The following is a 12,390-nucleotide window of genomic DNA, read 5'->3' on the forward strand; positions in this document are numbered from 1 at the left end:
CACTTGAACTTTACACATACAGTAGCAATATACTGTCTGCCTAATGGGAGGTGTAAAATTTTTTATTCTCATGGCAAAGTTTTATTAGGTATGGGACCCATTTGCAACATGTACTTCTATTGAAATAGATTCATCAATGAATTTGGTACAACATTTTCAGAATATATGTGCACAAACATCTGTTACTTATGAGATTAAAATGTGTTAACATTATTAAAATGTAAAGCAACAGTGGAAGCATTGTTCATTCATTATATGTTCGAAACCAAAATTTTAGACCCTAGGAGCACTTAAATGATGTTTATCTTTGTTCTTGCAAAGAATGTTCTGCTGTGTCATTTTATTCCATTTGTTTTTCCACCTCAAAAGTCTTGTAACTATTGCACCTCTCAAACAGTTTATAGTAACATTGAGAATGGAAGAGCAATTTATCAGAAATGTTATTCCAGCAAAATATGTTTTATTTCTGATTTTCGAAAGAAATTAGACGTAGGCCTCTGGCCATGCAAAAGTTATTCATAGAGCAAGATGTCAGGGAAATTTATCTTGTAATGTGGTTCCCAGTAAACAACAGCTTAAACCTGCAATTTTGGATAATAAGGAAAGCAGCACAGGCTTTTTGATGTGATTAATTTCTAGCTACTGCATTAGTTGTGTTTTTCAGTGGCATGCAAAGCAAAAGATGAGTTACCACGTTTTTGTATACAATGCATGGTTCTGATCTGAACCAAAAAATGTAACAAAAGTATTTTCAAATGTAGATTCTGTTACTGATCTCTTTTGTTCTATTATTCAAAGTAAATTTAATTGTTTTGAAACAAACTATGAGATTGCACTTCTTAGATGTTTATGTGAATTATCAAATATAGAAAGGAAAAAAATAATAAGAAAGCATAAATCTACTTCAGAAATTGCAGCAAACTGGAAGAAAGAGGAGAGAAATTTACAGCCCAGTGGACCCAGAGAAAAAATAAGAACTTCCTTCAAATTGTTTTGAAAAGTACAGGTCTATGGACCCATCGATAAAAACAGACTCTTTCAAATAAAGATGAAAAGTATAGGTCAATGAACTCACACTATAAAGAGCAACTTCTCTCAAATAGATTCTTGTAACACCTATATACCTTTTTTGTGGTGTACAATAAAGTTATTATTATTATTATTATTATTATTATTATTATTATTATTATTATTATTATTATTATTATACTGCCAACAAAAGTACAAATAACCTGGCAGCGTATGAGTATAGGCTACTTAGAGCCTCTTGTTTCTACATACGAAGTTGTCTTATTGCGTACGGTTCTTGTACATTTGGTGCCGAGACCCGGGACGGATTTCGCTCGAAAAATCAGAAAATCTGGACTTAAATCATCGTCGAATTCGTGTTGCGTGCAGTTTCACTTGTTTTTAATGGCTCGTGGGAATCAAGGTATGGCCGAGAAGAAGAAATTAAAGAATCTGATAAAGTTTTGCGACAGTCATCGAAATTTTGTGCAAAAAACAATTGCTGAAGATGAAACTTCTTCGTACCTCTCTTGAAACAAAGTGTTCGGAGCTTCAAGTTTTGGATCGTGAGATTGTTGAGCTGTTGGAGGATGTCTCAAGGATCGATTCTGATGTTTCTGAGAGCTTTGAGCTAATAAGTGTTATTCAGGACTGTATGGTGGCTTTAGAATCTGCACTTACCGCGCAGGAATCACAAGGAAAAAATCAGCAATTGAACTCTTTGGAAAGCACGGGAACTGCTCAAGGTCACCTACAGACAGCTCACACGCACGCAAAGCTTCCCAAGCTCGAGCTGAAGAAATTTCACGGAAACTCCATCGAGTGGTATCCCTTTTGGGAATCTTTCGAGTCAGCAGTTCATAAGGATTCAAACTTGTCTGGAGTGGATAAATTCCAACTATCTAAAGTCGCTTCTAACAGGCATCGCCCAAAGCGTCGTCGCTGGTCTCGCCCTGACATGCACTAACTACGAAAAGGCAGTAGAATTACTCAAACGAAGATTCGGGAACCGACAGATTGTGATCTCGAGCCACATGGAGGGGCTCACAAAAAATTCCCAAGTGTTACATACATGTCACGCATGCGCAGTTGAATAAAGGGTTCAGACCTCGTGGTCTGTTTTTGTGGTTAATCAACATGGCATCAAGTGTGGTTGTTTATCTAGTCGCGAACTAGCGTTCAACTCTCTACCTCAGAATACAACAGGGGACGAGCGAAAACATGGCTCAAAATACTTATGGAAAACTAAGTGAATTCGACTTGAATTCCACAGGACAGGGTTGGACCGAATACTGTGAACAAATGGAGTATTATTTCAGCGCCAATGCGATCACAGATCGACGGAAAGCAAAAGAAGGCAATCCTTCTTGCTTCAGTTGGTAATGACACGTTCAAGCTCATCAGAAACCTCTTTGGCCAGGAGGACCTTAAAGCTGAAACCACTACACTGGAAAATATTTGTAAAAGGGTAAAAGATCACCTATCGCCGAAACCCAACTATATCTTCGCAAGATCGGATTTCTTCGACTGTGCACGAAAGCCTGGCCAGTCGATTGCAGACTTCTTGGTTGAACTTCGGAAACTCAGTGAACACTACCAATTCACGAACTTGAATGAAATGCTGAGAGACAAACTCGTCAATGGTCTCAAAGACGTACAAACCCAGAGGCGATTCTTTGAAATCAAGGAGGATAAACTGACATTGGAGAAAGCAAACCTGAACGTCAGATCACTCAACCCAGAACCCACACAGCCCCTGGACACGGTTCACCCGGTAGATCCCGAGGGAGAAGTTCTAAAATTTGAGAAAAACACCGCAAGAAGAACTATTCCACCAAGAAGTTGGAATGCAGCAGATGTGGTGGTCCGCATTTTGCTAGAGATTGCAAGCGGAAACAGTACTTAACGTGCGCCCGTTGCGGCTTCAGGGGCCATACGAGTGCTAAATGCTTCTCCAAACTAGTCAAAAACATTGAGGTTGAACCCAGTGGCACGGCTGAGGAAGTGTCATGTGAGGGGGATTGCTACACAGTATTTTGCACCGATGAAGGACCGAAGACGTTTGCCCCATATGTGGTGGAACGTTTGTGTCAAGGTAAACCCATCAAGATGGAAGTAGACACTGGTGCATCATGCACAGTAATGAGCAGGAAGGAGTTTGATAACTTGCAAAAGACAACTGGGAACAATATCAAGCTGGAACCCAATCGTAAGCCTGTGCGTAGCTACACCAAGGAGACCATCAAGGAGACCTACACCAAGGAGACCATTCCTAGGACAGTTTACATATAAGGGACAAGTAGCTAGGAACAATGTGTTAGTGGTAGATCATGAAGGTCCTACTTTGCTTGGTAGAGACCTCCTCAGTAAGCTTAAGCTAGACTGGACAGAAATCATGGAATCTTGTCAGGTACATGCTATTAAGTCTAATTTTGATAACAACCCACATCCCGTCAGCGATTTCCCCATGACTTTTTGAACCAGGGTTGGGAAAGTTAGAGTGGGTTAAGGCCAAAATACATGTCAATCAAGGAAGGCACAGTGCCAATTTACCAAAAAGCAAGACCCATCCCATTTACTGAGAAAGAGCTTCTGGACGCAGAGCTAGGCCGACTTGAGAATTTGGGAGTAATAGAACCCGTCCAGTTCTCTGAATGGGCATCCCAGTTCGTCCCAGTGCGTAAAGCCAATGGGAATATTAGTCTCTATGGCAATTATAAAACCACAGTTAATAAGGTGTCTTTACTTGGATCGTCACCCACTCCCCAGGGTTGGGGATATGTTTGCGGCATTGGCAGGGGGGACTGTTTTCTCCAAATTAGACATGTCTGAGGCATATGCACAAGTTGAACTAAATGAAGACGCGCGTAAATACACGACCAACAACACTCATAAAGGTTTGTTCCAATATAGGCGCATTCCCTATGGAATCAAGAGTGCCCCATCCATTTTTCAACGGTCAATTAAATCAATTTTGGCAGGGATTCCCAATGTCCTGGTTTTCCTTGATGATATTCTCATCACAGGGAAGACAACAGCTGATCACAAGCAGAATTTGTATGAAGTCCTTAATAGGCTGCAAAAGGCAGGCCTGAAACTTAGGGAAAAGAAATGCCAATTCTTCCATTGTCTATCTAGGGCATAAGATATCTGGCAGGGGCATTGAACCATTGCAGGAGAAAATCCAGGCTATTCTGGAAATGCCCCGGCCCTCAAACACCCCAGAAGTGCAGGCCTGCCTGGGACATGTAAATTTCTATAGGAAATGTTTACCCAACTTGTCCGAAACTCTAGAACCCAATCACCATTTGTTGCGGAAGGGAGTACCATTCCAATGGGGAAAGGAAAAGTAAATTGCCTTCTCTGAAGTGAAATCCCTTATACAGTCAGCAGGGGTGCTAACTCATTATGACCCCAACAGGGAAATGGTAGTAACCTGTGATGCCTCTCCTAAGGGGGTTGGGGCTGTTTTGCACCACATCATGCCTGATGGCACAGAGCGTCCGGTTGTTATGGCCTCCAGATCCTTATGCTGAAAAAAACAACAGTCAAATAGATAGGGAAGCCCTTGCACAGTATGTCTATGGAAAACACTCCGTTGTTTATACTGACCACAAACCACTATTGGGATTGTTTGGCGAGACCAAATCTCTACCTGAAAGAGCCTCCCCTCGAATCTTAAGATGGGCTATTATGCTCCAAGCATATAATTACACCATGAAACATAAATCTGGACAGGAAAATGGTCATGCAGATGGCCTCAGTAGGCTACCCCTACCTAAGGCCCCCAAAGACACTCCAATTCCAGGTGACATTATACACCTTATGGAAACTATTGACAAGGGTCCTGTAACTTTCCAACAGATTAAGGAAGGCAATAGCGGAGACCCTGTGCTAGCAAAGGTGAGGCACTATATCCCGACAGGGTGGCCCTCTGGCTGTTCCCCAGAAATAATACCATTTTTCAGTAGAAAGGATGAGTTAAGTGTTGAGGGAGGATGCATACTTTGGGGGTGCAGGGTAGTGGTGCCACCTAAAAAGCGTGTGCAAATCACCCACCCGGGTGCACCCACCCGGGCATTACACTCATGAAAGCAGTAGCTAGAAGTTTGGTATGGTGGCCAGGTTTAGATACAGACCTGGAGAAAATGGTTAAATCTTGTGAATCATGCCAGGAATCCCGTAATGCACCACCTAAAACAGTTTTGCATCCCTGGGAGTACCCAAATCCCCGTGGTCAAGGGTGCATGTGGATTATGCTTGGCCACGTTTTGGTAGGATGTATCTGATTGTGGTGGATGCTTTCTCTAAGTGGGTGGAAATAGCAGTCACTCACACTGCAACTTCAGAAGCCACTATTGAGGGACTACGCCACATGTTCGCCACACATAGTGTGCCTGATACCCTAGTATCAGACAATGGTTCTTGTTTTACAAGTGAACAATTTGCAAATTTCTGCAATAGGAACAGCATAACGCACATTACAAGTGCTCCATTTCATCCAGCCTCAAATGGGCTGGCCGAGCGTGCTGTTCAGACATTCAAAGCTAAACTTAACAAATGAAATCTGGTAGTTTAACAATCAAAATTGCTGGCATCCTCTTGAGACAGGATACCACCCCCCATAGCACCACGGGTCTGCCACCATGCCAGCTATTAATGGGCCGCATGCTTAAAACTCCCCTGGGGGCGGTGTTTCCATCTGTATATGCTAAAGTGCAGTCTAAACAGGAAGCAATGAAAAAGAGTCTCCTCTGGATGTTGAAGTTTCAACCAACCCTGTTGAAAAATGTAAGATTCAAGTAGAAGATCAGACCTTTCTCAAGTTCTCAGTTCAGGGCAAAAGGTAACCCCTATTTTATTTCACTATTTGAAACAGGTCGGGGGGAAGTTCATCCTCTGTTGCAACTTTGACATAAAAAAGCTACCGATAAACCTCCCGATGTATTACAGGGAATGTTTTGAGTGTTTTTCGCATTGCTCCGCAGCCACCGATAACAATGTACTTGAGCTTTCGCACGAACAAATTTCCAACACTGTTCTTTGGAACAATAAATTTATATGTATTAATAATAAATCAGTCTTCAATCAAAGCTTTGTTAGTAAAGGAATAATCAAAATAGGCGATTTAGTAACAGAGAAAAACCAATTTATTTCTCAATGTAATCAAAGCGGGGTGAATTTTTCTCCAAAAGATATTTTTGATTTGATGTCCTTAGTTGATGCAATCCCTGCACCGTGGCGACAGTCGCTGAAAATAAATAGATACTTGAACAAGAGTCCTTTTGTTATTCAGGACCAAATTCAACTTTTGCTCAATAACCAGGAAGTCTCGATCATTGAGGCGACCTTTAAGAAGGTTTATAGGGAGTTGGTCTCTGGTTTTGTCACTCCACCGACAGCTCATTTAAAGTTTAATGAAAGCTTTAATGGTGTTTGTTTGGACTGGAACGAAATTCATAGTTTGTTTGTTTGTTTCTTTCTTTCTTTCTTTCAAGTTTGGAAATCATAGCAACGTTTCCCACCGTTAAAGTGAAAGGCTTAAACCTCATCACCTTTTCATCTACCTTAATCTTGACGCAGTTCGCCATCTTCACCTCCACAGAAGCACAGAAGACGACAACGTTCTGTTCTGAGTTTCTCACCGTTTTCTGACAGCTGTCAATCGAGGAGGTCACACAGAGAAAGCGGAAAAAAGTCGACATTTTTCTATTTTGACTGAAACATGCAAAAGCTGAAAATACTCGAGAAATTTCTCGTCAGTGACGTTTTCGCAAAAAGCGAAATAAAGCGATAACTTGAGAAAATTAACTTCAGCAACATCAGAGAGAAATCCCTAAAAAAGACCCACTTTATTTGAAAAAAGTGACATATTTAAGCTTTTTTAAACTCAAGTGAGATCGACAAAAAAGCCTTAGTATTTTTCGTTTTGTGTGTAAATTGCAAATCAAAAAGGTGATTTTTATGGAGTTTTGCATTTTCTAGATCCAGGTTTTATTGAAAACAAGAATTGCCAGAAGCGATCACTGATTAGTTGTGTCGTAGAGTTAGAGTTAAGTTTCCAAAAATCCTGAATTCACGATTTTGGACTGCCAAAATCCTGAATTCAAGATTTTGGACTGCCAAAATCCTGAATTCAAGATTTTGGACTTCCAAAATCTTGAATTCAGGATTTTGGCAGACCAAAATCTTGAATTCCAAATTCTTGAATTCAGGATTTTGGCAGACCAAAATCTTGAATTCCAAATTCTTGAATTCAGGATTTTGGCAGACCAAAATCTTGAATTCCAAAATCGTGAATTCAGGATTTTGGAAGTTTCCATATGGTCGCAATAGTAGCAAGTATGATAAATCTATTTTGGGAGTTGTTAACTCTAAGCATAACTCTACTGAAATAACTCTATTGATAGTTAACCTCCTTATTGCTTTGTATAATGATGCTGCTTGAGTGAGGGTTCATTACCTTTGAAAATTAATAAGTAAGTGATGATCAGGCAGAATCGGTAGTACGGCTAGTGAACGCAAGACGAGAGCCAATATTGCCACTTCCTTTTTGACAGTGAAATAACTGTGCCAGTAAAACTTGCAGTTCTCAACTGAGCGCCTACTACAACAAATGAAGGAACGTTATCTTCTCACAGCCTTCGTGATCTTTATTTCTTTTGCCTCCGGTAAGCACTAGTGTTGATGTTTTCGTCCCAAATGGTTTTTCTTCCGCATTCAAGCTGCTGGTTTTCATATTCTAAGATAGCAGCGAGACAATAGTTTAGTAGCATTAGCATAGGAAATAACACGGCCTTGAGTACAGCTCGTGATTTTATGGTAAAGGCTCGTGAAATTTCCAGAACTTTCAAAATTCAGGGGCATCCAACTAGTAGTTTCGGAAAATATCTGTTTGGAAAAGAGGTGGACTAGAATTCTCGAATATTCGAGCTCAGCCTTTCGAGATTATGATGCACTGCGTTGCATTAAGAGTCTGACGAGTGCGTCAGACGAGTGCGTAGAGTTTCGAAACCACTATGAAGAACGCTAGAATTTTCACTGATCTGAGTTATAGTCAACTGTTATACTGGACATAGCATAAAATTTGATGATTTATAACTTAAATCATATTCGCCAGAGTTTGAAAATTATATTTTAATCAATAAGCAAACGTCTCTTAAAAATGTCGGGATGAAAAAAGGCACTACGTAATGTTGTTTATCAGACCCGTCACGAATGCTTGAACTTTCGCATGAAGCAAAAAACTTGACCACCTAGAAATTTTTATGGATCTGAAGTTCCCCAAGCACATCCAAACAAAGAAATATTTTGTAGGGCAGCCACAAATTTATTAAACGAGCTCAGTTTTAAAGAGGTGTGGAAACCATTTTAGGTTCCGACAAATTTTATCCGGTCATTGGGTATCCCTGAAAATAATCAGGAATTGTACGATACGGTCGTGCGATTATGCATGGGGAAAGTAAATTAAACTCCGTGTCAAAGGCTGCTGTCATGAACATAGATGTCCAGTCGATATTCCTAATTCTGTAAACCTACTACAGCTCCGCACACTTCCTCTGTATAATACTCATGTAAGCGGAGGTATCCTTCTCATTCCACTTATTTTTGTGTTCGCGGCATTCTTTTTTGCGTGTGTTCACAAGTTTGTTTTTCTGGCTCGAAGATGTTTACATACTCAACTACAGGTTCTTTAAATGCCCTAGTATGGTGAATTTGTCAGTTCCTTTCGAGTGTCTCAAAACAAAACGGCGAACAGATTTGAGTTACCACATTTTAATGAGCCTCAGGCAACAATTCGTCACGTGACCTTTTCTTCATGATTTTGCTCTTTTCATGAAAATTAAAAGAGCAGAGTTTAAACTGGTGTTGTTACAGTTGAATGAATTTGTAAGGATTTTTATGGCAAAAGGACGCTTTGCCACCCATTCACGCTTCAATGTTTTTCATACATATCCTTGAATTTTTTCTACGTTTTCAAACCGCTTTAAAATTCTTCCTTCGAAATATGAAAGTCTGAAATTTCCACCCTTGCACATTTATTCTCGCTTATTTGACCCATGGTAAAAATAGGAAAATGAGATTTGTTTGTGGCACGTAATTATGAGAAATTACGCAGGAGGGCAAAAGCTTTCCGTTCGTAAACAAAGTATGGAGTTTTCGAATCTTTAAATGGTCATACAATCTTTCCCTAAGTTTATCAATTATCAGTCATGTGACCAGTTTGTTGCAAAAGACGTAGTGGAATTTTAAAGGAAAAACAAAACCAAACACCCAACGAAGCACAAACAACTGACTAAAAGCTGGGAGGTCACGGTCTCAAGCAGCAGAAAAAAAGCCACTACCAAAATATTAAAAGCTAATACGTACTGAACCGGAGGCACTCAACAACTGAAATTCTCGAGGATTTTTACGCAGCAGCGCGAAAACAAACAGACACGCAATAAACGGAAGCTCGTTGAAATTACGTAGTTTAAAGTGCGTAGCATGATGATCCAATGCGAAAGAACAGGGAAAAAGGTGTAACCTATTTCGACCATTTCTAAAGATAGCAAAATCAAGATGACTGATAGTATTTCAATTCGTCCGGGATTAATGTTCCTTATGCATGGATTAGCAAGGCCTCATGTGCCTTGCTAAGGCCTGGTTTAAACGTTGCATTTTACATGCACCGAATTGCGGAATTAAGTGCATGTAAAATGCGACGTTTAAATCAATTAAATTCGACATATTTGAATCAAATACGACTTCAGTCGAATAGGCCTTTTTCGATGTATTAAAATATTCAGCTTGAAAGAGAGGTTTAGAGGACAAAGAAAAAGGAAAATGAATGATATGTAAGTATTTTTCACATTCATTCCAACGTGTTTCTATTGTTTTTGTCCTCGCTGCTTCACTATCAAGCTGAACCTAATATTTGATATTTCGAAAATGGCTTATTGATTTAAACCCCGAAATTTACATGTGCCGAATCTAATTCAAGAATTATGCTTATTTATATTTTACCCATAACTCCCCAGTTTCATGCTAAAGGACATGCGCAAGACAAACGCCGGAATATACAAAATTGCGAGAACGGCTCGAAAACGGAGAAAAGCAGTATGGCGGGCTGTAATGCGAAATTTTTTGTATGTATGAGATGTTCGGTTTTTCAAGAGGAGGAGTTGTAATTCTGGCGTCAAAATGAACCCCTAGCGAAATGGAGCTTAAAGATTTCGCCTTCAGTTCACGGTCGCCTGAACAACTCCGCCCCCTACTTGAAAGACAATTATGCTGAACCAATCAGCGTTCGGGCACGTGCTATCAGATCGCACGTGAAGGCTGTCAATTGATACCCAATCCTTTCACGCGTGGTTAATTTTCAGCTTAAGAACGAGGCAACAAGGGCTAATTTGCAAGCAAACATAAGAATGCTAAAACGACAGCCATTTTGGAATAAGGTATATAAGTCAATCATTTTTCGCGCGTAGATTATAGCGGGAAACAAAGAAAAGCGATTTAAGCGGTTCTAAAAAATTTTCAGAATTCTTTTGGCGGGAAAATATACTTCACAGCCCACCGATTAAAGATTTGCAAAAACAAAAAATTTGAGCGCGACGCCCAAATTTGCCTTTACCGAGACCTTAATTCGAGTCGACTCAAATTCTAATTATGTTAATCAGACCTTGAGTACCTTTAGGTTAAATCGAAACTTAACATAATCGGAAAATGCAAAGTTTTCTCTTGGCAAAATTAGGAGAGCCTTAACCAAATTGGGTCAGTGGGTCATTATAAATTAAGAACCAATCATTGAAACGCTTGTAATTGTCGAGGTAAATTTGTTTGGAACACGAACAATCTCGTTGCATATGTAAGCTTAAATGTATACTGATATCCACAGAATAAATCGTCATCTATTCAATAAGCCCTACGAAAACCAATGGTCCTGTTCACTTAAACGTAGTGCTTTGCAACAGCTAAGGCCCTGTTAACAAAGAAGTAGGATAACCCTAAAGCTAGGTTTGCCCTAGCAGGAGAGTTAAACAGAGATAGCCGCGGTTTACAAGCAAAATTTTATAGGGTGAGGGTTCCCCAACCACCCGGTGGGGAGTGTCAACTGCAGGTTTCAGGTTACAGGTCATTGTTTCACCTTAGCTTTTACTAATGTTAACATTAGACCTAAACACTATGCTTGAGATAATATTTAAGTCTAAGGTTAGCATTTTGTAAAGGGTTAGGTTGTTTCAGTTACGGCAAAACAATGACCTGCAAGTTTAACCTGCAACCTGAACTGCACTTAATCGCACTGAAACAAAATAGCCGACGGAATGATTTCTGCTTGGTATTTCGATTCTCCCGCCTGAGCTGCCTGTTATTACTGCTTTCCAGTGTCATGGAATGGTGTTCTATAATTACCTTCTTATTGTTGGAGAACGACAACATGTTTCAAAGGAAGGTTACATCGGCCCGCGTTGTGCTCGGTCCGCCATGATGGCCGTTTGTTGTCTACATTCAAACGGTCTGGAAAAGAAGACACAACACATTTGATGAATTTTGCATACAATTTGATATGACTCCTGTTTTCAAACCATTTACCATTTTGTCTTTTAATCTCGGCAATTCACAGAATATTCACGATTTTATAGGCAAATAATATCTAATTTGTATCATAAGAGCACAACTTTCATTTGTAAGAACACCTAAAAATTTCATTTGTAAGAACACCTAAAAAGAGGTGTCAGGTCCAACATTTTTAATACCACAGAGACGTGCCAAACCTAAAACAAAAGCATGTTTATAATTTAGTAGCTTTCAGAAACTGTCATTAAGTAATATCTTACTCCTTTGACATTATTTTAAGTGTATCCATGATGACTCTGTTCCACTGTATTAAGAGTAGCTGCAGATTCAGATTCCGCTGTTGATGGTAACAAAAATTCGAAGAAACTGTGCTCTGCAATAATGCGGATGAATGTAAAATGAAAGTTCAAATTTGCACCCATTCATGGCAAGAATTTTAAATGAGAACCAAACGTTTCGAGGGTACTCGCTCTTCATCAGTGGTTTGAAAGCAACTGAAAAATGCACGTGCAACGTAAGTCTCAAATACGCAAAATTTACAGCGCTCACTGCATTACAGGCAACATCTACGCTCCACAAGGCTGCCAGACTCCGATCTTCCTGTTGGACGCCATTTTGCTTCCTCAGGACATGCTGGTCTCTGTAATCCGTTCGGGTTTCAGGGATGCCACAGACAGACGTAGTTTTTAGGCCGGGATGATTTTCAGGCACCGCACCCTACAGCCTGGTGATCTCAATGTGGACTTTGGTTTCATATAAAGTCAGCGCGCGCTGTAGACGTTGCGTTTTTTGCTTTTGTTTTTATTTGAGCGGTAAGTTGTA

At 40.0% G+C, this 12,390-nt stretch overlaps 2 protein-coding genes across 2 annotated transcripts; both read left to right on the forward strand.

The window, feature by feature from the left end:
• The first annotated feature begins 2,332 nt into the window (after nt 1–2,332).
• Nucleotides 2,333–3,300, forward strand: LOC138040301 (uncharacterized). The gene is made up of 2 exons (XM_068886052.1): nt 2,333–2,906; nt 2,972–3,300. Exons 1-2 carry the CDS (start codon nt 2,333–2,335, stop codon nt 3,298–3,300), a joined length of 903 nt encoding a protein of 300 aa, XP_068742153.1.
• Nucleotides 3,301–4,497: 1,197 nt separating this feature from the next.
• On the forward strand, nt 4,498–5,572 carry LOC138040302 (uncharacterized). Its single transcript, XM_068886053.1, has 2 exons — nt 4,498–4,911; nt 5,321–5,572. The coding sequence occupies exons 1-2, from the start codon at nt 4,498–4,500 to the stop codon at nt 5,570–5,572; spliced, it is 666 nt and encodes a 221-aa protein (XP_068742154.1).
• The last annotated feature ends 6,818 nt before the right edge of the window (nt 5,573–12,390 follow it).

This window comes from Montipora capricornis, chromosome 3 (assembly GCF_036669925.1).
Source record: "Montipora capricornis isolate CH-2021 chromosome 3, ASM3666992v2, whole genome shotgun sequence".
NCBI lineage: Eukaryota > Metazoa > Cnidaria > Anthozoa > Scleractinia > Acroporidae > Montipora > Montipora capricornis.

Excerpts from the sequence above, each read along its gene's own strand:
- LOC138040302 (XM_068886053.1), top strand. The coding sequence starts at position 4,498 with ATGGCACAGAGCGTCCGGTTGTTATGGCCTCCAGATCCTTATGCTGAA. Across the intron at positions 4,912-5,320 it reads GAGACCCTGTGCTAGCAAAG|TGGGTGGAAATAGCAGTCAC; the intron begins GTGAGGCACTAT and ends GCTTTCTCTAAG.
- LOC138040301 (XM_068886052.1), top strand. The coding sequence starts at position 2,333 with ATGCGATCACAGATCGACGGAAAGCAAAAGAAGGCAATCCTTCTTGCT. Across the intron at positions 2,907-2,971 it reads AGAGATTGCAAGCGGAAACA|TCAAAAACATTGAGGTTGAA; the intron begins GTACTTAACGTG and ends TCTCCAAACTAG.